This window comes from Eretmochelys imbricata, chromosome 9 (assembly GCF_965152235.1).
Source record: "Eretmochelys imbricata isolate rEreImb1 chromosome 9, rEreImb1.hap1, whole genome shotgun sequence".
NCBI lineage: Eukaryota > Metazoa > Chordata > Testudines > Cheloniidae > Eretmochelys > Eretmochelys imbricata.
The window spans coordinates 36,851,787-36,878,435 of record NC_135580.1 but is presented as its reverse complement, the minus strand read 5'-3'; the positions used below and the strand labels follow the sequence as shown (position 1 = coordinate 36,878,435).

The 26,649-nt window shown below is 42.0% G+C and overlaps 1 protein-coding gene across 1 annotated transcript in view; it reads right to left on the bottom strand.

Moving 5' to 3' along the window:
• AP1S3 (adaptor related protein complex 1 subunit sigma 3) overlaps positions 1–21,944 on the bottom strand; it is a 36,305-nt gene extending 14,361 nt beyond the window's left edge. Inside the window, exons 1-4 of the mRNA XM_077826920.1 lie at positions 21,939–21,944; positions 20,836–21,014; positions 19,191–19,299; positions 18,124–18,261 (exon numbers count right to left, since the gene is read on the bottom strand). Of these exons, the coding sequence (XP_077683046.1) occupies positions 18,124–18,261; positions 19,191–19,299; positions 20,836–21,014; positions 21,939–21,944 (432 nt within the window). The remainder of the gene's footprint in view (positions 1–18,123; positions 18,262–19,190; positions 19,300–20,835; positions 21,015–21,938) is intronic.
• Between the last annotated feature and the right edge of the window lie 4,705 nt (positions 21,945–26,649).

Here is a 26,649-nt window from a genome sequence, read left to right as displayed (position 1 = left end):
CTTCATAATAAATGCAAAACACCTACCCTGCACTAGTGCAATATTAACTCAAAAAATGGGAGTTACAGTTGAATGCACAACCATTACTTCAGCCTCTTGTGCAAACATTAGGTTTTGATCCTGTTTCCAACAAAGTCAGCAGCAAAACTGGTTCTGCAAAGAACAGCATATGTAAGATGCAGATTCTTCTGCCAGAAAGGCTTGCTTTCCTGAATAAGAGTGGGGGCGTTTTGCATACAAAGATGATAAAGCAGTGGAAAGAGAAACAAATGAGATTCAGCCTTTATATGGGATTCTGTGTTGTCTGACTTCAAATTGTCTGAAAACAGAGCGTGTATCCACCACATTTGAGCCTCAGCCTCACTAAGATAATTTGAGCCCCAGCTCCCGTAGACAGTCCTTCGCAACTGGAAAGCTTTCCCCTTTTCTTCAGACATGTAACTGTAATGCGGGGTGGGAGGCGAGAAGAGAGAGCTTCTGTCTGAAAGATGAATTTAGTTGTATTTCAGGGTTGCCTTGAAGGTAGTATTGCTTATAAACAGCAATTCACCAGTTCCTCAGAACAGTTATGCTAGAAACAGGAGAACTGGAATTACTGGCTCAGTCTCTTCAGAGGGAGTCAAATAGGTTTGGAAAGATCAGAGAAGGTCTGAAAAGGCAGTATGGCACTGAGAAGTTAAGTGGTACGCTAACGGTCACATTCTGTAACAGAGTTGGGACGAGAACGCAAATGCCCTGATATGCACACATTTGCTTTTTCCTGCATTAGTCTGTCTCCAGTGTTTCTTGCTCAGGTTAATTGCATTAGTGTTTAAATGCAAGAACCAAGGATAATTGCCCAACCACATGGCAGTATCAGGATGTGTTTAATACTCAGTGCAGAAAACATGGCATCAGAACCAAGAGTTGTTGTTTAACAAAACTGATGCACACCTCCCCCAGTCTTTTGGTCACTTAGTAGAGATGCTTTTACAAGCTGACCTTTTAAGCACTAACTTCATTCTTAGTGCCATCCTCTCATAGATTTTCTACAATGCTATTTTCCTAGCAGCATTTGGAGCATTTGTATCCCTAGAGGTAGATGTGCTGTTTTCTCACTCCGAAAGGATATGAGGCTTTTCCCTGGAGGTTTCTGTCATAACCATGGACACTAGAGTCTCCACTAATGCTTTAGTAATGGCAATCCCAAAGGAAAATAAAAAGCAAATAGGTCACTGACTTGGTCCCAGATCAGCATGTGCTTAATTTTAACCACGTACTTGGTACTTAAAAAGTGTGATTAAGCGTCAAATCATGAAACCATCGGCCCGTTCACCTAACATACTTTGCGTGAAGTGCTAATCTGATAACTAAAAGGTTAATCATCTCATTGTATGCCTGTGAAGTAGGCTGGATTCCATGATTACTCATAATACAGTATCAGAGGTTGGGAACCATACTAGGAAGCGTAAAAACTCAGAAGGGCAAGCCCCTTCCCAGAATTTACAGGTGAAAGAGATAAAACGTTTAATCTCTAGGAGGGCAAAGGAAAGGGGTAAGTATACAAACCAAGCAATCAGAGGGAGGAGGGGCACATACATACTTGATTCCAGATCTTTATTTTTTTCTGGTGGGGGAGCGGACTGAGTAGGAAATGACAGAGGGAGGGAGTAAATAGGACTTGGGGGTGGGGGGAGAGAATGACTGAAGAGGAAGGGGGAGGATGGAAAGGAACATGGAGGGCAGAGAGGGAGACCAGCCAAGGAAGGACTTAGGAGGGTGGGGGGGAAGCAGGAGGAGATTGGAGAAAACAATATGCTAACAAATAAAAGTCATCCTTAGTTCCCTGTTGAGCTCACTCACCTCCAAGGGCTGTGAAGGTTGGTGTCCCTGGATGGGACCTCTCCCTTCCCCCCCCCCACCATTGCTGTTCCTGGGACAGGTTCTCCTTTGCTTCTCCCATCCCAGGTGGTGGGGAAACTTGTTGAACCCTGAAAGCGGATGCCTCCAGAAGTCTGTTACTAAGGAAGAACTTGCTGCTTCTGGGGATTAGCACCAGCCCCAGGAGATCAGGCTTTGCTTTCTCCATGTCATGTGACCAGGGAAGAGGGGAGTGCTGGTGTACCACAGAATTAACTCCAACATCTCCCCTAAGCAGAAGTGTTATTGTTTTTTATGATTGGTGATATCCCAGCTTTGCTTGTTTTGTGGCTGATCGGACATCACTTTGCAAAACAAAGGGAGCAGGAGTTAAATTTCTACTCATGAACCACCCCTCCAGAGCTGCACCACAAGGCCAGGGCCTCTCTTCAGTCAAATACCTCCTTCTAGTGAGTCTACTTCTTCTGTAGTGCTGACTAGACATTAGCTGCTTAAGACATTTGATTATTAAATCAAGAACAGCCGTCACTCCTTCATTCTGTGGACTAGCCTTCACTGAGCAGTCACACAATCTGGGCCCTGTCTCGTCTCTCGTGACACATCACAGCTCTCTTGTTGCTATTCACACACACACTTTGTTGGGGGCATGGCTGAAGTAAGTCGGCAAGCTTTCGGTGGCAAGGATGTCTTCTTCCTTGAACTGAGGTATCTAGCATAGTAAAATGAAGTGGGCCACACTCATAGGGAGCTGTCCTGGTGCTGAACCCCACTTCTCCACCAGGACTGTCATTCAGAGACAACGTTGCTCCTGCTTTGACTTCCGTGTGCAATCTCCATTCCCCACAGCAGAAGGAAACAAATATCTGCTGCAGAGAGTGAGGATGCAGGAAGAAGGTTGCGTCTCTCCCTGATCTTCAAGCATGGTAATTCCCATTGCTGCTTGCCGCAGTGCAGGGATCGCCAGGGTCCCAATGCAAAGGAAAATGTGACTGAGCTCAATTGGAGAGCTTTACTGAATCCCCAGGACTGTGCTCTAGAGAATCTTTTAACTTAGCCCTTCCAGTCACAGGAGCCAGACCAGCCCTGTGCAGAAAGGGAAAGTTCACCAGAAAATACCATAGATTTTCCCTTGTATTTTCTAAAAAGAGTTTACCAGAAATGGATGAGATGTTTTAAACTTTGGCTGCACAAAGCCTTGATTTCATTTAAAACACCTGGCTATGGAAAGATCTTCAGCATTGCTATACTGCATCCTAGCTTTAGGAAGCCTCTGCCTTTATTTATTTGACTGGCTATGGGTTGCTTATCATTGTCTTGACCATGTCTCACTTTACCTACTGTATCACTCAAAAATACAGCCACTTTTAAAGCTTTAGCTTTCTTCCCGTCCCCGCAATCAACTCCCCAGGCTATTGCTGCTGCAAACAGTTCTCCTGCCTTATGTTCAGAAAAAAAATAACCATGGAACTGTCTAAACAAATCTATGCCCTGTATTCACTATTTTACCTGCTTAATTCTAAGTAAACTTTTATTCCTATCACTCTAAAATCAACTCTTATGGGAGAGTGAACTGAAGTCTGCTGCCTCACACATCAAATGATGGACCTAAATTCCAAGGCCCCAGTTCAACCAAGCACATAATCACGTTTAACTTCAAGCCTGCATCTAGTCCCATCAAAGTCAGCTGGGCTACTCATATGTTTAAAGGTAAGCCTATACTGAAGAGATTGGCCTTACTGCCAGACTGTTATTAGCAGTTAGATATAGCTAGAAAATGGAGGAGGAGAAGAATTTTTCTAGAATTGCATTTCTGGTTTTCCAACAATTTATTCTTCATCTCCCTTGTCTAACCAGCGCTATTAGTTAGCCAACAGTGAACATGGCTTGAATATCAGCTCCTAGGGTAAGTTTGCAGGGTTGGGGCTTTTGGATAGTGGGGGGACAGGCACAGAAATCTCTTTATACTTCAACACTGTGCATATTACATGGAAATCAGACATTAAGCACAGAATCCCACAATGCTATCTTTAGAATGCTGTTTCAGAGTACAACCAGATTAGGTTTGCTTTGATTATTTTTCAGCTTTATTGGGACAGTGCTGTTATCCTAAACTTTGTCATATTTTCCCCAGCGTAATCCAGTTGGGAAGCCATTAAAATGACTTGCTCTTTTGTTTGTTACCTTTTAAATCTGTTTTCTCATGTTTCATTCAGTCCTCTGCACACACACACTTTTCTGACAGCAGTAGATTTACAATCCATTCTTTACCTAGTGTTTTGGATAAGGCCAAAATATCTGTTCCACAAGTTTAAAATTTTCCCATCAATTGCAAGAGACATGATGGGGGGGGAACAGCATCCACTAAAGCCAGCAGGAAACGGATTGTGAAAGCCCTACTCCAAAGACCAGAATCCCTGTTATCCCTTAGTCATGGACAATATTTCCTGGAAATATTCTGTCTTGATTCCATAATCAGCAATCATTTTACAGCCTCACCGGCACTCTTGTTTTAGCTCTTCTCATGGAAAGTTCCTGAACTGAGATCTTCTTTTGTTTATTTCCTCCAGCGCTACTCCTCAGCACACTGTTCTCCCAGGACCCTTTGCCAACCTCTTCAAAGTAATAAGTGTGACTGTGACAGGCCAGATGCCAACTCATGCCAAAGCCAATTCACTTGTGTATAATATAGATCAAAGTGATTGTTACATTCATAAGAGTATATTTGGTGTTTAAACTTCATGAAAACTAGTGAGATGTTATTTGCATTGTTTTCACTTAAATCTATATCCTGTTATAATGTAGTATAGTAGTAAAAATTTACATTGTATTTACTCCTGTAGTTAAATAACCCCATCAAAGGAGAAAGAAGTCTTGTGGAATATAAATGAAGAACTTTGACAAAGAAGTGCTCATTTCAAAACATTTGGTCATTGTGTGTGATGATTGGAGGTCAAAGATTCAAAAAGCATTCCTCCTCAACCTGTCATCCAAGGAAAGCCCACCTGGGTAGTGACATTATCAGCTTGTTTTCTGTGAGAAGCTAGAAGAATGGATTCAAAGAGCCTTCATCTCTGGACTAGTTGGCCTCTTACCGGGAAGTGTACCAGATGCAAAGTGGAGTTCACTAGAGACAATCTGGGAACCCTGAAAAGACTTTTGGGAAACTGGCTATTTATTACATCAGTGTCACCATTTGGGATTATAAACTGTGACTCACCTGTTAATATATTTCAAATGCTTTAGCCTCTCAATAACTCTCCTTTATCCAGCATTAGAGGAAAGTAATTCTTGCTGGATTCGCAAAAAGAAAAGGAGTACTTGTAGCACCTTAGAGACTAACAAATTTATTTGAGCATAAGCTTTCATGAGCTACAGCTCACTTCATCGGATGCATTCAGTGGAAAATATCAATACCTGGATTGATACAGGTGTAACTGAGTACTCAGTATGAGCTTATGTATGTTGAAATGTTCGGGGTCAAGTAGCAGAGATGGAGCTTGTTACTAGAAAGACATCAGCTCTACTTAAAGGGGTCACCTATGCTGTTAGGTCTAGTAAGGGGCAGATCTCCAGCTGGTGTAAATTGTCATAGCTCTGTTAATTTCAGTGGAACAATTTATACCAGCTGAGGATCTGTCCTATGTGACTGAACATGTCTTTTTAATAAACATCAAATACAGAAATGATTTTGGTGGAAATTCTTGTTTTCTTACTTTTTTATTTTTTTGTATATTAAAACATCCTGTTATGAGAGCTGTTATCCTTCTTTCTTTTAATAGATAAGCCAGTGGAATTTAGAATAAATATAACTTCATTGTATCATCATAAACATTGGTCTTTTTTAGGGTTTGCTGAATAGTTACATCATTTCTTTTAGCCTGGATCCCATTAGTCATATTCTGAGTCAATAGGTTTCCATGACAGCAAGTTTCTGTGCAATGCAGCAATTCATTCTTTATTTTGCTTCCATTGATATATTTCAACCTCGACCTTATAAAAATTTCCTTTATCAAAAGTCATTTAATACAACAACTGGATTTTATTTATACATGATATTGCTAAAGAAAACATACACTATTGAATTCAGTAAAGGTTGCCAAATTCTCCAGATTTTCTTTCCAGAAAGATGCTTTTTACCTGGTTCTACCTCACAGATTTCTGGCAGCAGTTAGCCCCCTTTCCCCCACCCCGTGTCAGGCCTTGACTTTGCAATGAGCTCCAGCTGGGTTGATCCCTGTGCTCATGCAGAGCCCCCAAATCTCCACTAGCATCTGAAACTGTGCTTTAAAAAAAAAAAACATATTTGTTGAAGACTAGTAGAATTTTAATGACCAGCATAGGCAGGGGATTTTTGCTCCTGAAGAATTGTTTTCAGTCCTATTATTTTCAATGAGAATGGTGCATCTAAATCACATAGGGCAGCTCTGAAAATCTCAGCTACAGTATTTAGCTTTTATTCTTTCTTCATAAATCATTTCTCCCCCACCCTCTGATCTCCTTATTGTGTTGTATTTCTTCTATACAAGATAGTGCTCAGCCATACATTTCCTATTGGAAGGACCATAAAATAAATAACCAACCATTAATTCAGTCCTCATACTCATCTCTCCAACAAATATTTTCAAAAGCCAAAACTGGACCCAAACATTAAATATTTTCCCTCCTGGTTGTTGGTTGTTTTTTTTTAAAAGAGTACACATTTCATAGACTTTGTTTCACATAGCCTTTTTTTTTTTGGGGGGGGGGGAGAGAGGGGGGTACAGCTCCATTTGAAAGGGCCTTTGTTAAACACACGCTTTGTAGGAAGTAGCCGATCAAGGTGATTCCCACCCAGATATGTGTAAACAGTCAATATACTTCAATGAGCTAGAAATTGAGGAACAAAATACCAACCACAAATTCAGTGACAACTAATAAGAATCCATGAGACTTCATGAGGTCTTGCAATACTTGGGCACCCTCCCCCGCACCCAATTGCATTTAATTATCAGTTTTTAATATGGAAATATATCTGTTATTGATATCTAACTCTAACTGCCCTGCTACACTCATTGATGCCCCAGCCCACCAGTCACAATTAGCTGCATAGCAGAGAACCAGCCCTGTCACCACTGGTAGGTGAACAGATCACAGGAAGAATCCCACAGGCAGAGAATGCTAATAAGAAAATGGAAAAGCTTATAGTCAACACAGCCGGCAACAGCAAAGAAAGAAATCTAGGCCAAAACATGCCCGTGTTGAATGGTTATTTTGAAGCTATATGAGTGCTAAGCTCTTCAGCACGGAGAATTCAGATAACTGCATTTTATCTTGGTATATAGGTTGGTTATTACAAGCAGTATCAGTATTACTTATCTCCTGTTTTATTGATAACTGTTTGATAATCAGTCAGTAATGACACCAAACAGTCTCTCATAGACTTAGTAAAGTTTAAATCAGACATTTTCTATTGGATGGAACATACAGAGAGATTGAAATTTAGTAGGGTAACTACCAATACTGTCAAATTGGGCAACACTAAGACAGTTGTAATTTTGTACCTTGGCTATTTTAAGAATAACCAAGATCAGATCTAATATGAGATATTAAGGCTCCAACCCTGCAATACACTGAGTGCAGCCCAGTCCCTGCATCTGTACAGGGTCCCTTTGAAGTGGGGCTCTCTGTAGGAAAAGGGACACCCCTACCCACAAAGCATTGCAGCACAGGGCCTAAAAGTGATTCTACAATGTATTTGGGGTTTTTTGCTATTATGTAACAATATGAATTAAGTCATCTGAGTTACTGACACTGTACAGAAAGTGAAATAAATCTAACGTTCCATAATCCTTCTGAAAAATAACTTGTTCCCATTCCATCCAGTTGTAACCCACCTATACCATTCTAAATAGGGTCTCTTCCTCTTCGTTGTTTAAAACCTTCATATGCTGATAGCTGTAGACTTGTGCCTCCCCATTAATCATTACTTAGACACACCATGTGGACAAAGTTCAGCTCCTAGCACCAGTGGAAAGTAGCTGGTTTCCATCTGCTGATGAGTTCACAGCAGGCCAGAGAGCTAGGCATTTGCAGCCTCTATTGTTCCCATTCTGTAGCCCTTGTGTACAGGGTATTATTGGTGGGAAGGGACTGAGGCTGGAGCACACTGCACTTCAGCAACCCTCAGCTGGCCCCTTGGGAGCTGCAGTTAGCTAGCATAAACCACAGCACCTCATGAAGTGCTAATCTATGCAGTGTCTATAGCATGTATAGGGTAGATGCAACCTGACAGTAAAGGAGCCACAAACAGCCTTCTTGCAGTCCCCCAAACTGGGCATGGCAGAGAATTTAGGCCACATTATTTAACTCAGATATGATGCTGATGTGGGCTATACAAGCACCTAGCTCTCTACTAGTGAGATTAATACTTCTTCATAAGCATCCCTCCAGGTCTCTTATTATTATTGCTACGCAGGATAAAGTAAAGCAGTAGGTGAAGCCTTATGTTCCTTCTTAGAACGACCATAAGGGCCAGATTTTGATATTACTCAATCAGTGTAAGAGTATCTTAGCCCTTTAGCTGCTCCATTTGATCTCACTGAGACTGCTTGAGGAATAAAGTACTAATCAATGTGAGTAAGAGTATCACAAATTGGCATAAAATAAGTGAGAAGAAAGGAAACTAATTATGATTCAAATTAAAGTCACTTAATCTGAATAGCCAGTATTTTAAAAGATCTGTACACAGTATGAACTGATTTAAAAATACTGAATTTATTGTTAAATTCCTGCATTTCAAACCACGATGAAATAATATGCAGTCACCCAGTTTCACGTACTTGAATGTTAAAACCAGTGTTCTGAAGCTATTTAAAGCCTTCAGTGTTTTCACTTTTTCCATGGTATTGGAAGTATCACTTTGACATCAATATGGAGAAAACAGATGGCTACAGTAATGAACAAGTGAGCAGTATGATACTACCAACTGACTACTCACAAGTTTGACTAACAAATTAGATAACACAGACAGAAAAGAGGTGGGATGGTAATTAACAAAGTTGGTGCTGTATGTCAAAGTATTTAGAAAACCAGTAAGATACAAATAGACTCTGAAGGGGGTAGCAGTGAAATATTTAGAATAATAATTCAAGAAGTTTAATGATGAAAAAGGAACTGTAATATGGCTTTTACCATTCTGCCAAGAAGATTAGAAGTGAAGGAGAAAAAAACCATACATTATTGGTGTCATAAATATAAAGGGAAGGGTAAACCCCTTTGAAATACCTCCTGGCCAGGGGAAAGCTCCTCTCACCTGTAAAGGGTTAAGAAGCTAAAGGTAACCTCGCTGGCACCTGACCAAAATGACCAATGAGGAGACAAGATACTTTCAAAAGCTGGGAGGAGAGAGAGAAACAAAGGGTCTGTGTCTGTCTGTATGCTGGGTCTTTGCCGGGGATAGACCAGGAATGGAGTCTTAGAACTTTTAGTAAGTAATCTAGCTAGGTATGTGTTAGATTAAAATTTCTTTAAATGGCTGAGAAAAGAATTGTGCTGAATAGAATAACTATTTCTGTCTGTGTATCTTTTTTGTAACTTAAGGTTTTGCCTAGAGGGGTTCTCTATGTTTTTTAATCTAATTACCCTGTAAGATATCTACCATCCTGATTTTACAGGGGGGATTTCTTCATTTCTATTTACTTCTATTTTTTATTAAAAGTCTTCTTGTAAAAAACTGAATGCTTTTTCATTGTTCTCAGATCCAAGGGTTTGGATCTGTGGTCACCTATGCAAATTGGTGAGGCTTTTTATCCAACATTTCCCAGGAAAGGGGGGGTGCAAGTGTTGGGAGGATTGTTCATTGTTCTTAAGATCCAAGGGTCTGGGTCTGTAGTCACCTAGGCAAATTGGTGAGGCTTTTTACCAAACCTTGTCCAGGAAGTGGGGTGCAAGGTTTTGGGAAGTATTTTGGGGGGAAAGATGCGTCCAAACAGCTCTTCCCCAGTAACCAGTATTAGTTTGGTGGTGGTAGCGGCCAGTCCAAGGACAACGGGTGGAATATTTTGTACCTTGGGGAAGCTTTTGACCTAAGCTGGTAAAGATAAGATTAGGAGGTTTTTCATGCAGGTCCCCACATCTGTACCCTAGAGTTCAGAGTGGGGGAGGAACCTTGACAATTGGGGAAATCAAACCTGTACTTTTGGGTGACAAATACACAGAGATTAAAGAATTCCCTAAATTATATAGAAGACAATTTCATAATTTGGAAAGGCTCTAGAGAGGAATAATGTGATGAAATAGAGAAAAGAAAAACTTAATAACTAGGAAAAAGTCTCTTAACTTAGAAGCCTATTAGAATGAAATAAGAAAAGGAGTATTTTTGGCACCTTAGAGACTAACCAATTTATTTGAGCATAAGCTTTCGTGAGCTACAGCTCACTTCATCGGATGCATACTGTGGAAACTGCAGAAGACATTATATACACAGAGACCATGAAACAATACCTCCTCCCACCCCCTCTCCTGCTGGTAATAGCTTATCCAAAGTGATCACTCTCCTTACAATGTGTATGATAATCAAGGTGGGCCATTTCCAGCACAAATCCAGGTTCTCTCACCTCCCCCCCTCCCCTTTTTCGAAAAACCACACACACAAACTCACTCTCCTGCTGGGGGGGGGGGGGGGGCGGAGGGTGAGAAAACCTGGATTTGTGCTGGAAATGGCCCACCTTGATTATCATACACATTGTAAGGAGAGTGATCACTTTAGATAAGCTATTACCAGCACGAGAAGGGGTGGGATGAGGTATTGTTTCATGGTCTCTGTGTATATAATATCTTCTGCAGTTTCCACAGTATGCATCCGATGAAGTGAGCTGTAGCTCACGAAAGCTTATGCTCAAATAAATTGGTTAGTCTCTAAGGTGCCAAAAATACTCCTTTTCTTTTTGCGAATACAGACTAACACGGCTGTTACTCTGAAATCTGTTAGAATGAAATAATCACTCAAGTGATGAGAGTTCAGTCAAACTACAGACAGGTCAAAGCACTCAAGATCAACCCAAAGGGAAAAAATATGTCATTGGAAGGAAACTAGACAAGGCAACATGCTATTTTTTTCCCCTCTCCTGAAATGGTTTATCAAAACATTATTATAAAGTTAGTCCAAATATTTGATTCTTCTCATCTCTCTTGTTACTCTTGGTCCCTTCCATCTTTGTGTAGTCTGCAAAATTACAATGGGGTTTATTATAGTGTCCATTCTTATCAACATTAGGCCACTTGCAACTTTTAAGAAACAGGCTAATCTCTACGTGTATGTCAACTTCGGACAGGCTAGTTTTCAGGGGACTGTGCTGGAGAGGAGTAGCCATTTCTGGACACTAAAAGGTATAGTAAGCTGGAACTCGAGGGAGGAGTAAATTCCACCAGACACCAACAGTCCCTCTTGCCAGGACTAATCTCTCCCTCTCAAGACCTGCCCTCCCAGTGGGGTCTATCAGTCATTCTCTTCTTTGGTCCCAGGATCTAACAAGGGGGAAGGTTATACCAGAAGGTCAGGCTGGGGTGGGGGAAAAACATGGAAATAAATAGGCCATCAGAACATAATGGCAGAGAGGGCTCTCACAGCCACGTAGAAACATGAAGGGCATAGAAGATCACAGAATCCTACTTAGGGTATGTCTACGCTACGGAATAAGGTCGAATTTATAGAAGTCGGTTTTTTAGAAATCGGTTCTATAAATTCGAGTGTGTATCCCCACAGAAAATGCTCTAAGTGCATTAAGTGCATTAACTCGGCGGAGCGCTTCCACAGTACCGAGGCTAGCGTTGACTTCTGGAGTGTTGCACTGTGGATAGCTATCCCAGAGTTCCCGCAGTCTTCGCTGCCTATTGGAATTCTGGGTTGAGATCCCAATGCCTGATGGGGCTAAAACACTGTCGCGGGTGGTTCTGGGTACATATCTTCAGGCCCCCGTTCCCTCCCTCCCTCCCTCCGTGAAAGCAAGGGCAGACAATCGTTTCGCGCCTTTTTTCCTGAATTACCTGTGCAGACGCCATACCACGGCAAGCATGGAGCCCGCTCAGGTAACCATCACCCTATGTCTCCTGGGTGCTGGCAGACGCGGTACGGCATTGCTACACAGTAGCAGCAACCCATTGCCTTGTGGCAGCAGACGGTACAGTACGACTGGTAGCTGTTATTGCCATGTCCGAGGTGCTCCTGGCCACGTCGGCTGGGAGCGCCTGGGCAGACATAGGCGCAGGGACTAAATTTGGAGTGACTTGACCAGGTCATTCTCTTTAGTCCTGCAGTCAGTCCTATTGAACTGTCTTATGGTGAGCGGGCAGGCGATACGGATTGTTAGCAGTCCTATTGCATCATCTTCTGCAGGGCAGGCAAGAGATGAGAATGGCTAGCAGTCCTACTGCACCATCTTCTGCTGAGCAGCCATGAGATGTGGATGGCATGCAGTCCTTCTGCACCATCTGCTGCCAGCCAAAGATGTAAAAGATAGATGGAGTGGATCAAAACAAGAAATAGACCAGATTTGTTTTGTACTCATTTGCCTCCTCCCCCGTCTAGGGGGCTCATTCCTCTAGGTCACACTGCAGTCACTCAAAGAGAAGGTGCAGCGAGGTAAATCTAGCCATGTATCAATCAGAGGCCAGGCTAACCTCCTTGTTCCAATAAGAACAATAACTTAGGTGCACCATTTCTTATTGGAACCCTCCGTGAAGTCCTGCCTGAAATACTCCATGATGTAAAGCCACCCCCCTTTGTTGATTTTAGCTCCCTGAAGCCAACCCTGTAAGCCGTGTCGTCAGTCGCCCCTCGCTCCATCAGAACAACAGCAGACAATCGTTCCGCGTTTTTCTGTGCGGACACCATACCAAGGCAAGCATGGAGGCCACTCAGCTCACTTTGGCAATTAGGAGCACATTAAATACCACACGCATTATCCAGCAGTATATGCAGCACCAGAACCTGGCAAAGCGATGCCGAGCGAGGAGGCGGTCACGTGAGTGATCAGGACATGGACACAGATTTCTCTGAAAGCATGGGCCCTGCCAATGCATGCATCATGGTGCTAACGGGGCAGGTTCATGCCTTGGAACGCCCATTCTGAGCTTGGGAAACAAGCACAGACTGGTGGGACCACATAGTGTTGCGGGTCTGGGACGATTCCCAGTGGCTGCAAAACTTTCACATGCGTAAGGGCACTTTGTGACTTGCTTTCCCCTGCCCTGAAGCGCATGAATACCAAGATGAGAGCAGCCCTCACAGTCGAGAAGTGAGTGGCGATAGTCCTGTGGAAGCTTGCAACGCCAGACAGCTACCGGTCAGTTGGGAATCAATTTGGAGTGGGCAAATCTACTGTTGGGGCTGCTGTGATGCAAGTAGCCCACGCAATCAAAGATCTGCTGATATCAAGGATAGTGACCCTGGGAAATGTGCAGGTCATAGTGGATGGCTTTGCTGCAATGGGATTCCCTAACTGTGGTGGGGCCATAGACGGAACCCATATCCCTATCTTGGCACCGGAGCACCAAGTCGCCGAGTACATAAACCGCAAGGGGTACTTTTCGATAGTGCTGCAAGCTTTGGTGGATCACAAGGGACGTTTCACCAACATCAACATGGGATGGCGGGGAAAGGTACATGACGCTCGCATCTTCAGGAACTCTGGTCTGTTTCAAAAGCTGCAGGAAGGGACTTTATTCCCAGACCAGAAAATAACTATTGGGGATGTTGAAATGCCTATATGTATCCTTGGGGACCCAGCCTACCCCTTAATACCATGGCTCATGAAGCCGTACACAGGCAGCCTGGACAGTAGTCAGGAGCTGTTCAACTACAGGCTGAGCAAGTGCAGAATGGTGGTAGAATGTGCATTTGGACGTTTAAAGGTGCGCTGGCGCAGTTTACTGACTCGCTTAGACCTCAGCGAAACCAATATTCCCACTGTTATTACTGCTTGCTGTGTGTTCCACAATATCTGTGAGAGTAAGGGGGAGACGTTTATGGTGGGGTAGGAGGTTGAGGCAAATCGCCTGGCTGCTGGTTACACGCAGCCAGACACCAGAGCAGTTAGAGTACAGGAGGGCGCGGGACGCATCAGAGAAGCTTTGAAAACCAGTTGCATGACTGGCCAGGCTACGGTGTGAAAGTTCTGTTTGTTTCTCCTTAATAGAATCCCCCCGCCCCTTGGTTCACTCTACTTCCCTGTAAGCTAACCACCCTCCCCTCCTCCCTTCAATTACCGCTTGCAGAGGCAATAAAGTCATTGTTGCTTCACATTCATGCATTCTTTATTCATTCATCACACAAATAGGGGGATGACTACCAAGATAGCCCAGGAGGGGTGGTGGAGGAGGGAAGGAAAATGCCACACAGCACTTTAAAAGTTTACAACTTTAGAATTTATTGAATGCCAGCCTTCTTTTTTTTGGGCAATCCTCTGTGGCGGAGTGGCTGGTTGGCCGGTGGCCCCCCCACCGCGTTCTTGGGCGTCTGGGTGTGGAGGCTATGGAGGAGGGCGGTTGGTTACACAGGGGCTGTAGTGGCAGTCTTGTGCTCCAGCTGCCTTTGCTGCAGCTCAGCCATACACTGGAGCATACTGGTTTGGTCCTCCAGCAGCCTCAGCATTGAATCCTGCCTCCTCTCATCACGCTGCCGCCACATTTGAGCTTCAGCCCTCTCTTCAGCCCGCCACTTACTCTCTTCAGCCCGCCACCTCTCCTCCCAGTCATTTTGTGCTTTCCTGCACTCTGACATTATTTGCCTCCACGCATTCGTCTGTGCTCTGTCAGTGTGGGAGGACAGCATGAGCTCGGAGAACATTTCATCTCGAGTGCGTTTTTTTTTCTTTCTAATCTTCACTAGCCTCTGGGAAGGAAAAGATCCTGTGATCACTGAAACACATGCAGCTGGTGGAGAAAAAAAAAAAAGGGACAGCGGTATTTAAAAAGACACATTTTATAAAACAGTGGCTACACTCTTTCAGGGTAAACCTTGCTGTTAACATTACATACGTAGCACATGTGCTTTCGTTACAGGTCGCATTTTGCCTCCCCACACCGCGTGGCTACCCCCTCAACCCTCCCCCCTCCCTGTGGCTAAAAGCAGGGAACATTTCTGTTTAGCCACAGGCAAACAGCCCAGCAGGAATGGGCTCCTCTGAGTGTCCCCTGAAGAAAAGCACTCTATTTCAACCAGGTGACCATGAATTATATCTCACTCTCCTGAGGATAACACAGAGAGATAAAGAACGGATGTTGTTTGAACGCCAGCAAACATACACTGCAATGCTTTGTTGTACAATGATTCCCGAGTACGTGTTACTGGCCTGGAGTGGTAAAGTGTCCTACCATGGAGGACGCAATAAGGCTGCCCGCCCCAGAAACCTTTTGCAAAGGCTTTGGGAGTATATCCAGGAGAGCCGCGAATGCCAGGGCAAAGTAATCCTTTCACATGCTTGCTTTTAAACCATGTATAGTATTTTAAAAGGTACACTCACCGGAGGTCTCTTCTCCGCCTGCTGGGTCCAGGAGGCAGCCTTGGGTGGGTTCGGGGGGTATTGGCTCCAGGTCCAGGGTAAGAAACAGTTCCTGGTTGTCAGGAAAACCGGTTTCTCCGCTTGCTTGCTGTGAGCTATCATCTTCTTCGTGCCCAAAACCTGCTTCCGTATTGCCTCCATCTCCACTGAAGGAGTCAAACAACACAGTTGGGGTAGTGGTGGCTGAACCCCCTAAAATGGCATGCAGCTCATCATAGAAGCGGCATGTTTGGGGCTCTGACCCGGAGTGGCCGTTCGCCTCTCTGGTTTTCTGGTAGGCTTGCCTCAGCTCCTTCAGTTTCACGCGGCACTGCTTCGGGTCCCTGTTATGGCCTCTGTCCTTCATGCCCTGGGAGATTTTGACAAAGGTTTTGGCATTTCGAAAACTGGAACGGAGTTCTGATAGCACGGATTCCTCTCCCCATACAGCGATCAGATCCCGTACCTCCCGTTCAGTCCATGCTGGAGCTCTTTTGCAATTCTGGGACTCCATCATGGTCACCTCTGCTGATGAGCTCTGCATGGTCATCCGCAGGTTGCCAGGCTGGCCAAACAGGAAAAGAGATTCAAAAGTTCGCGGTTCTTTTCCTGTCTACCTGGCCAGTGCATCTGAGTTGAGAGTGCTGTCCAGAGCGGTCAAAATGGAGCACTCTGCGATAGCTCCCGGAGGCCAATACCGTCAAATTGTGTCCACAGTACTCCAAATTCGAGCCGGCAAGGCCGATTTAAGCGCTAATCCACTTGCCAGGGGTGGAGTAAGGAAATCGATTTTAAGAGCCCTTTAAGTCGAAATAAAGGGCTTCATCGTGTGGACGGGTGCAGGTTTACATCGATTTCATGCTGCTAAATTCGACCTAAAGTCCTAGTGTAGACCAGGGCTTAGACTAGGAATGTGGGCTTCTAGTACTAAGTGGAGGTGGTGTGCTTAGGGGGTGGAAGTGCTCTCCTTTTATTGGGTGGAAGAGCCGGTGGTAGAAGGAAGATAGTACTCCTACTAGGAAGTGGCAGGAGAGGGTGAGCTGAAGAGATGCATATGCATTTTAAGTGTTAACACGTCTTCAAAGCAGACTCCATAAAAAAAACAACTCAGCTTTTAAGAAAAATTATTAGTATTAGACCAGAATAATCATTACATTCAAAAAATGTACTATTACAAAAGTATACTGATGCAATCAGTGATGGATCAAAACTAGTATAAATATCTTTTTCAAATATTTTCTGAGACTGAAAAGTTCATAGCTAAAAGCCATTGTATAAAACTAGTTTTTAAGTCTAGGAGGAGGATAGTGGCTAGATTAAGTGTAATAACAGTTTTAAGAAACTCCTAGGTAGAACAATATACACTACTGGAGCTGACCTTCATTTTGACTACTACACAAATCCCTTTAGTTATTGGTTTTTGGTATTTCTCAGAGGATCTGGCACATAGAAAAGCAATTTCAACAAGTGAATTTTACAGATAGTAAGCAGCATCTCTGTCCCTCCAGGAGGTTTTAAAGTTAAAATGCAGGTTTGTTCATATATTCCTCCATTGTCTGGAAAAAAAAAATAGCAAGTGAGGTATTACAGATTGTAAAATACTATGAAATACAGTAAGGACCTGACCTGTTCCCATTGAACAGGGTTGGAATTTTTTATTTATTTCCATCAGATCCAGGCCCTATGAACAAACACTAATCAATTAAATAGCTACAATAATACTTTAAAACCCAGTTAGATTGAACATCTAACTTGGACATGTAGTTGCCATATCTAGCTGGCCTTTTGTACGTGCCACTACTGCAAGCTGGTGGGCTCCTCAACAGCCCAGGAAAGAACCAGTGTCTTGCCCATGCCTCCCTCAGGCCCTTGCTCCAGGGCAGAGAGTATTCTTCAAACACAAAACAAAGCTTTTCCTTTGACCAAAGCAGACGCCTTTCTCCTTGCCTCTCACCCCACCCCCTTTAAATCCATGCTGAGTTATGCACAGGCCACTCAACCCTCTCCTGCTGTTTCACCCTGTTACCCTATGAGCATGTGCAAATACCAGCTTGTACTGAAAAAGCCGGCGGGGAAAAAACTGCAAAGGGCCTATTCACGTAGTATTTCCCTAACTAGTTCTACCAGCCTCATTTTTTCCACGCTAATGATCATCCTGAAAACGGAATCACCCATAGCGTTTGCCAGTTCTTACCATTCTCGGCTCCTCAGGTAATTTACAACGTAAGAAAATGAAGCTCATTCCTGCAGGTTTTTGAATACAAGTCTCACACCTATTCCTTGTAGGAACCATTACGTGGTCTAGTTATGGACAAAGTGGAGGTTACCAGCACATACTTGTGCTGATTTTGATATGACCATGTAGGTCATTTGTCAATTTATTAATGAAACAATAAAAAAACCAACCAAATAAACTTAAACATTCAGGCTCTCTACCTTGATGTGTTAAACATCATTTAAAAATTATATAAAACAAATCCTTAATGCAGTGTCTAATATCTAGCAACTGACATGACTGATTAACCTCCTTGCAAAGTAGCCAGGGATAGCATATGAATAACTTGACACCATATCACAGGATGCCAGAGGGTTGAACTAAGGGTATTATATGTTGCCACCTTTTGTAATTATACATTTTGTACCTCATAGTACTAAACTTCAGACATGTTGGGATATCAAACACTAGTCCTATCAGACAGAACAACTGTAGTGAGGTGTGCGCCTCTGCTGTCTGCTTCTGCCTTACCTCTTGTAACATATCAGAATCTTCTATGGCTTTCACTGCTGATTTCTTTGATGTTTCTTGTATTTCTCCACCCATTATAAACTCATCAAGAATAAAATAAGCCTTTTCAAAATTAAAGATAATATCCAGCTCGCACACCTGATGAAGCAAAATACACATTTAGGCACAATATTATAGCATTATATGTATTAGCATTCCTAGAGCATACAGATTGCCAAACCTATTCAACGTATGCACTCTTGTGGCAGACAGTAAAGAAAGAAATAGAAATATGAGTATTAAGTGATATCACAATTTCAGCACTAGTGAAATCATATTTTTCTCTGGACAGAGACCAAATATAAACAGATTTGTTTAAACACTCTGTTACAGAATACTTATAAAAAGTCATTTCATGGAGTAGGACATATTCCCTGCCCCAAACATCTTACAGTCTCTGACAGACCAAAAACAAAAAGACAATGGAAGACACAGCACAATGACTTATGTTAAGGAGGAGTCAGAAAAATCAACTGCTCAAGAGAACATGGTAGAAAACATTCATAAAAGGGGGTCTCCTGTAGCACCTAATGCCTCCAATAGACCATCTCTATGTCCCCTGGCTCATATCACCCTCATTATGGCCCCCACAACCACCACCACCCTGCTGATGTCTTGCCTTCATGAGATGTTCCTTGTTGCTTGATATGAGCTAAAAAAAAGTCAGGTCATTTTTGAAAACAAAAAACAATCCTCCCCCCTCACCCCACCATTTTAAAATTCTTTTGCTGATTTTTCCCCAAACTTTCTAGATATCATCTCCCCTGGAAAGAGAAGTGGCATGTGAAATGTCAGGATTGGCTTCTCTTTTTGGACGGGCACATTATGGAACATTAACTGCTTATAATAGCCTGGGCACTATTTTACTGTCACATCCACCTAATGCTGGATGTGTGGACATGGTGCAAGCAAGGCAGAGGGAAAGGATGAGTAAGAGCAGCTACAGAGATTTTCACGCCTGACTTTGTGATAAACAACTAAAGGGCAAAAATCATCATAACTAACTTAAGGAAGAAAAGGAAACTTACATTTCCAAAATACCTGTCCAGTAGTTCTACATAACGATGAACAACCTCCAGTGTCAGCAGCTCATTATCCTGGTCTTCTGTTGCACAGCAAAAATATAAACTAGCATACCTACAAAAGTAAAAATGAAAATGGGTTAGTGCTTGGTAAAACATGAAGTAATAACTCAATCACAGAGATAATTTGGTTCATATCCCTGCCTATGCAAGTCCGTTTGCTACAGTAAGGCTATGTCTACACTAGCACTCACTGTGGTATAATTTATGTTGCTCAGGGGTGGGAAAAAGCCATCCGCCCTTAGCATCATAAGTCATGCTGCCCTAAGCGCAAGTCATTGTGAGAGCTTCTCCTGCCAACATAGCTACAGCTGCTCATGGGGCTGGAGTAGTTAAGCTGATGGGAGAGCTCTCTCCCACTGGCTTAGAGCAGTTACATCAGAGAGCTTATAGTGGTGCAGCTGCACCGGTACAACTCTGCTGCTGTGAACTCTCTAGTGCAGCTGTAGCTTAATAGGTGAATTGATTTTCCTTTCTCAGCACCTTTCTTTTAAAAGGAATATATTAACAACAGGAAAGAATTATTCTTTTTGTAAAAAAGCTGAGCGGATTTGTTGAATACCTCCTCAATGTTTAAGCTTCAGGACTATGCATAAAAACAACAACTGGTAAGGGACAAAACTCTCCTCAAATGCTGCAGTAGCCCCTACTGTAGGTGTATTGTTTTAGAATGTAGAATAATTTTGTGCTTTAAAAAAAATATGCACAGAAAGAACAAACATTTGGGCCACTATTCAGGCTACCAAATGGTTAATAGGGTACTTTATGTGTATTTCAAGAAACAGATTACATGTAACTACTCATGCTGATCAATTCTTTCTACTGATTGGTAGCAGAGTTTTATATTTAGTTAGTCCAGCTTCATGGGGGGTGGCGGGGGTGGGAGAATAACCACCTGAGCATTCTTCCCAGGGTAGTGGCTAGAGCACCATTTCAGCAAAGCATCTAAACCTGTGTCCATCTATCCCTTTTCAACAAAGCTCTTAAGAACATACTTTTTTTATTTTTAGTGCTCTGTTGAATAAGGATGGACTTCTGTTTTAGGGCCTTCATTTCTCCCTTGTAACTATAAAGGCAGGGATAAGCCTGTTATCACTAAGGCTCATATACCTGGGGAAGATACAAGTTCCAGAATGGTAAATACTTCAAAGATATGATTTGGCAGAAGGCTCCTCCATACCATGCGTGTAACCTTGCAATACACTGACAAAGCACAACATGCTTTTCAGCACGATACCTTTAAATTAGCAAGATTAGCTAGGCATAGCATCTTCTATCATTTAAACTGTCAATCAAGTCAATCACTTTTCTTCAGTGGTAAGCAATACCAGTATTTTTTCTAATGGCAATTTACTGTGTCAATTTATGGAATGGGGAAAAGGCAAGCTGATTTTGTTTAGAATCAACCTGCATTATTCCTAGTTTCAGGCTCTTACATACAGCATTTTCAAACCTTCATGGCACTCATTGTTCCTCATGTGTTTCATCCTAGTAGCATTTATAAGATAGGGGGGTGGGGGGATCGGTGTGTGTCTCTCTCTATACATACCACACACACACACTTACTTTATTCTTATAAAACTACTCACACCTTTTGTAAACTAGCTTTAGGTCTTTCCAGTCGACAAAACTGCTCATCTTTTGACTGCGAGCCAGAATAATCTGAACAATTTCCCGTGTGATCTTTTTCCTCTCTTTGTCAGGTAACGTTATGTACCACTTCTGAAGTCTTAATTTCCCTTGTCGGCTGAACAGCAGTATAAAGCGTATCTAGAGTAAACAAAGCAACATGTTAATACCAGGTTACACGCAATTGTTTTTCCAGGAAGCAGCAATTCAACTGCCATTCTTTACTTTATTATAAAGGAACATGGCAACTGGCAAAAGAACAATTCACCCATGTGCAGAGGACCAATATAATGCCTATGGCACCTAAGCTCTCAAGAATTTTCTTATTACCGTACACATCTAATGTCTGCCCTAGTAAAACACATTCCTCACTTAAGCATATGAAAGAAATGAAGATGCAATCAAATGCATGATTTTTATTTTATCAAGAGGTTTTAAGGGCTAATCTAAAGAGTTTGTGCATTATATAATGAAAGATACCTGGATATATATTAGAATATTTCAGATGTGCCAAGCCACTAGTACAGTCCCACCCCTCTCCTAATTAGAGGGAAGGAATATTTTGATAATTGAGCCTACAAATTTACCCTAATTCTGAGCTCAACTGTAAAAAGTATGTAAAAATTCATAAGTTGTCACAATAACCTATAACAACAAATGTTGATGGGAAAAGCTATGAAAGGGAGACAGACTAAAATTAATCTAAACAAAAAGGCCCACTGATATAACTCAAGGACTGTGTTACGATCATGCTTGGCAGACAAGAAAATGTGGGTCCGGAAATTAATGAACCAAAATTGGGGTGTCAGATATTAGGCCTAATTGGTGGACAAAATAATGAGAGGCTGTGCTATTCCAACCATTCTTCTCTGTTTGGGTACTTAAAGAAAGACTTGGGTGTGGGGAGAAATGATAATGAAATCCATCTTAAATCTGGTATTTTTCCATTTAAAAGGTGGGGGTCGGAACAAGCAGAGACAAAAGATTTCCACCTTGTGCCAAAGCTATAGAAGGGAGTGGAGCAGGACAAAAGGGGCTGCCAGTCATGAGAAAACCCCTACTTACCTGCATTGTTCCTAGTTTCAGGTTCTTACATACAGCATTTTCAAGGACTAGGCCCAGACAAGGAAGGAGTCTAGTCTGTGAAAGAAGCTTATTGGAACATCTCTGAGGGGGAGATATAACCTGTCATTGGTTTCTTAATGTATTAGCAAAAAGAAAAGGAGGTGGGAGGAGGTATTGTTTCATATTCTCTGTGTATATATAAAGTCTGCTGCAGTTTCCACGGTATGCATCTGATGAAGTGAGCTGTAGCTCACGAAAGCTCATGCTCAAATAAATTGGTTAGTCTCTAAGGTGCCACAAGTACTCCTTTTCTTTTTGCGAATACAGACTAACACGGCTGTTACTCTGAAACCTGTCCTTAATGTATTAGGCTGACTTGCATGTTTTGTTTTATTTTACTTTGTGACTTGCCTTGTTCTGACTGTTACTACTTGAAACCACTTAAATCCTACTTTTTACACTTAATAAAATCACTTATTTATTAATAAACCCAGAGTGGGTGGTTAATACCTGGGGGAGCAAACAGCTGTGCATCTCTCTCTATCAGTGATATGGAGGGCGAACAATTTATGAATTTACCCTGCATAAGCTTTATACAGAGTAAAATGGATTTATTTGGAGTTTGGATCCCATTGGGAGCTGGGTGTCTGGGTGCTGGAGACAGGTAACCTGCTGAGCTGTTTTTAGTTAAAGTCTGCTGCTTTGTGGGCATGGACCAGACCCTGGGTCTGTGTTGCAGCAGGCTAGCATGTCTGGCTCAACAAGGCAGGGTTCTGGAGTCCCAAGATGGCAGGGAAAATGGGCTCAGAGATAATTTCAGCACACAGGTGACAGTCCCAAGAGGATCTCTGTGACTGAACACATCACTGTACCTTACTGTGTAAACAGTCTCATTGATTTCAGTGGGATTACTCATGAGTTCTACTTATTGTAAGGGAGGGCAGTCAGAGTCAGATCTAAACTAGGGCTGTCAATTAATTGCAGTTAAGTCACACGATTAACTCAAAAAATTAACTTCAATTTCAAATATTGTGATTAATATAATCACACTGTTAAACAATAGAATACCAATTGAAATTTATTAAATATTTTGGACTTTTTTTCATTTTCAAATATATTGATTTCTATTACAACACAGAATACAAAGTATACAGTGCTCACTTTATATTATTTTTATTACAAATATTTGCACTGTAAAAATGATAATAGTATTTTTCAATTCACCTCATACAAATACTGTAGTGCAATTTCTTTATCGTGAAAGTGTAACTTCCAAATGTAGATTTTTTTTTGTTACATAACTGCACTGTTACATAACAAAACAATGGAAAACTTTAGAGCCTGCAAGTCCACTCAGACCTACTTCTTATTCAGCCAATTGATAAGGCAAACCCTGAGCAAGATTCACCAGCCAGATACCCAGGAAAGAATTCTCTGTAGTAACTCAGACACCCCATCGAATATCTCATCACAGGCCATTGGGCCTATTTACGATGATTATTTAAAGATCAATTAATTGCCAAAACCATGTTATCCCATCATACCATTTCCTCCATAAACTTATCGAGTTTAATCTTGAAGCCAGATAGGTCCTTTGCCCCCACTGCTTCCCTTGGAAGGCTATTCCAGAACTTCATTCCTCTGATGATTAGAAACCTTCATCTAATTTCAAGTCTAAACTTCCCGATGGCCAGTTTATATCCATTTGTTCTTGTGTCCACATTGGTACTGAGCTGAAATAATTCCTTTCCCTCTCCGGTATTTATCCCTCTGATATATTTATAGAGAGCAATCATATCTCCCCTCAACCTTCTTTTGGTTAGGCTAAACAAGCCAAGCTCCTTGAGTCTCCTTTCATAAGGCAGGTTTTCCATTCCTCGGATCATCCTAGTAGCCCTTCTCTGTACCTGTTCCAGTTTGAATTCATCCTTCTTAAACATGGAAGACCAGAACTGCACACAGTACGCCAGGTGAGGTCTCACCAGTGCCTTGTATAACAGTACTGGCACCTCCTTATCTCTACTGGAAATACCTCGCCTGATGCATCCCAAGACTACATTAGCTTTTTTTTACGGCCACATCACATTGGCGGCTCACAGTCATCCTGTGATCAACCAATACTCCAAGGTCCTTCTCCTCCTCCGTTACTTCTAATTGATGCGTCCCCAGTTTATAACTAAAATTCTTGTTATTAATCCCTAAATGCATGACCTTACTTTTCTCACTATTAAATTTCATCCTATTACTATTACTCCAGTTTACAAGGTCATCCAGATCCTCCTGTATGATATCCCGGTCCTTCTCTAAAATGGCAATACCTCCCTGCTTTGTATCATCCGCAAACTTTATTAGCACACTCCCACTTTTTGTGCCGAGGTCAATAATAAAAAGATTAAATAAGATTGGTCCCAAAACCGATCCTTGAGGAACTCCACTGATAACCTCCCTCCAGCCTGACAGTTCACCTTTCAGTAGGACCCGCTGTAGTCTCCCCTTTAACCAATTCCTTATCCACCTTTCAATTTTCCTATTGATCCCCATCTTTTCCAATTTAACTAATAATTCCCCATGTGGCACCGTATCAAACGCCTTACTAAAATCTAGGTAAATTAGATCCACTGCATTTTCTTTGTCTAAAAAATCTGTTACGTTCTCAAAGAAGGAGATCAGGTTGGTTTGGCACGATCTAGCTTTTGTAAAACCATGTTGTATTTTGTCCCATTTATCATTGACCTCAATGTCCTTAACTACTTTATCCTTCAAAATTTTTTCCAAGACCTTGCATACTACAGATGTCAAACTAACAGGCCTGTAGTTACCCGGATCACCTTTTTTTCCTTTCTTAAAAATAGGAACTATGTTAGCAATTTTCCAGTCATACAGTACAACCCCCGAGTTTACAGATTCATTAAAAATTCTTGCTAATGGGCTTGCAATTTCATGTGCCAATTCCTCTAATATTCTTGGATGAAGATTATCTGGGGTCCCCGATTTAGTTCCATTAAGCTGTTCGAGTTTCGCTTCTACCTCAGATATGGTAATATCTACCCCCATATCCTCATTCCCATTTGTCATGCTACCATTATCCCTAAGATCCTCATTAGCCTTTGTCATAAATATAAAGGGAAGGGTAAATACCTTTAAAATCCCTCCTGGCCAGAGGAAAAACCCTTTCACCTGTAAAGGGCTAAGAAGCTAGGATAACCTCGCTGGCACCTGACCAAAATGACCAATGAGGAGACAAGATACTTTCAAAGCTGTGGGGGTGGGAGAAACAAAGGTTCTCTCTGTCTGTGTGATGCTTTTGCCGGGAACAGAAAAGGAATGGAGTCTTAGAACTTAGTAAGTAATCTAGCTAGATATGCGTTAGATTCTGTTTTGTTTAAATGGCTGATAAAATAAGCTCTGCTGAATGGAATATATATTCCTGTTTTTGTGTCTTTTTGTAACTTAAGGTTTTGCCTAGAGGGATTCTCTATGTTTTGAATCTGATTACCCTGTAAAGTATTTACCCTCGTGATTTTACAGAGGTGATTCTTTTACTTTTTCTTCAATTAAAATTCTTCTTTTAAGAACCTGATTGCTTTTTCATTGTTCTTACGATCCAAGGGTTTGGTTCTGTGTTTACCTATGCAAATTGGCGAGGATTTTTATCAAGCCTTCCCCAGGAAAAGGGGTGTAGGGTTTGGGAGGATTTGGGGGTGGGGGAAAATATATGTTTCCAAGCAGGCTCTTTCCTTGTTATATATTTGTTAGACGCTTGATGGTGGCAGCAATAAAGTTCAAAGGCAAAAGTTAAAATGGTTTGTACCTTGGAGAAGTTTTAACCTAAGCTGGTAAAAATAAGCTTAGGGGGTTTTTCATGCAGGTCCCCATATCTGTACCCTAGAGTTCAGAGTGGGGAAGGAATTTTGACAGCCTTATTAAAGGCTGAGGCAAAGTATTTGTTTAGATATTGGGCCATGCCTAGATTATCCTTAACCTCCACTCCATCCACAGTGTTTAGCGGTCCCACTTCTTCTTTCTTTGTTTTCTTCTTATTTATATGGCTATAGAACCTTTTACTATTGGTTTTAATTCCCTTTGCAAGGTCCAACTTTACTTGACTTTTAGCCTGTCTCACTTTGTCCCTACATGCTCTGACCTCAATAAGGTAGCTGTTCCCTCCCATCTTCCACTCCCTGTATGCTTTCTGCTTTTTCTTAAACACCTCTCTGAGATGCTTGCTTATCCAGCTTGGTCTACAACTCCTGCCTATGAATTTTTTCCCCTTTCTTGGGATGCAGGCTTCCGATAGCTTCTGCAGCTTTGACTTAAATTAATCCCAGGCCTCCTCTGCCTTTAGATCCATAAATTCTTCAGTCCAATCCACTTCCCTAACTAATTTCCTTAATTTTTGAAAGTCAGCCCTTTTGAAATCAAAAACCCTAGTCAGATTTATTTTTGTTTATCCTTCCATTCAGTTTGAACTGAATTAGCTCATGATCACTTGAACCAAGGTTGTCCTCTACAACCATTTGTTCTATGAGGTCCTCACTACTCACCAAAACCAAATCTAAATTGCATCCCCTCTAGTCGGTTCAGCAACTACTTGATGAAGGAATCCATCAGCTATCGCATCTAGGAAAATCTGAGCCCTATTATTATTACTAGCACTTGTCCTCCAGCCTATATCTGGAAAGTTAAAGTCGCCCATGATCACGCAGTTTCC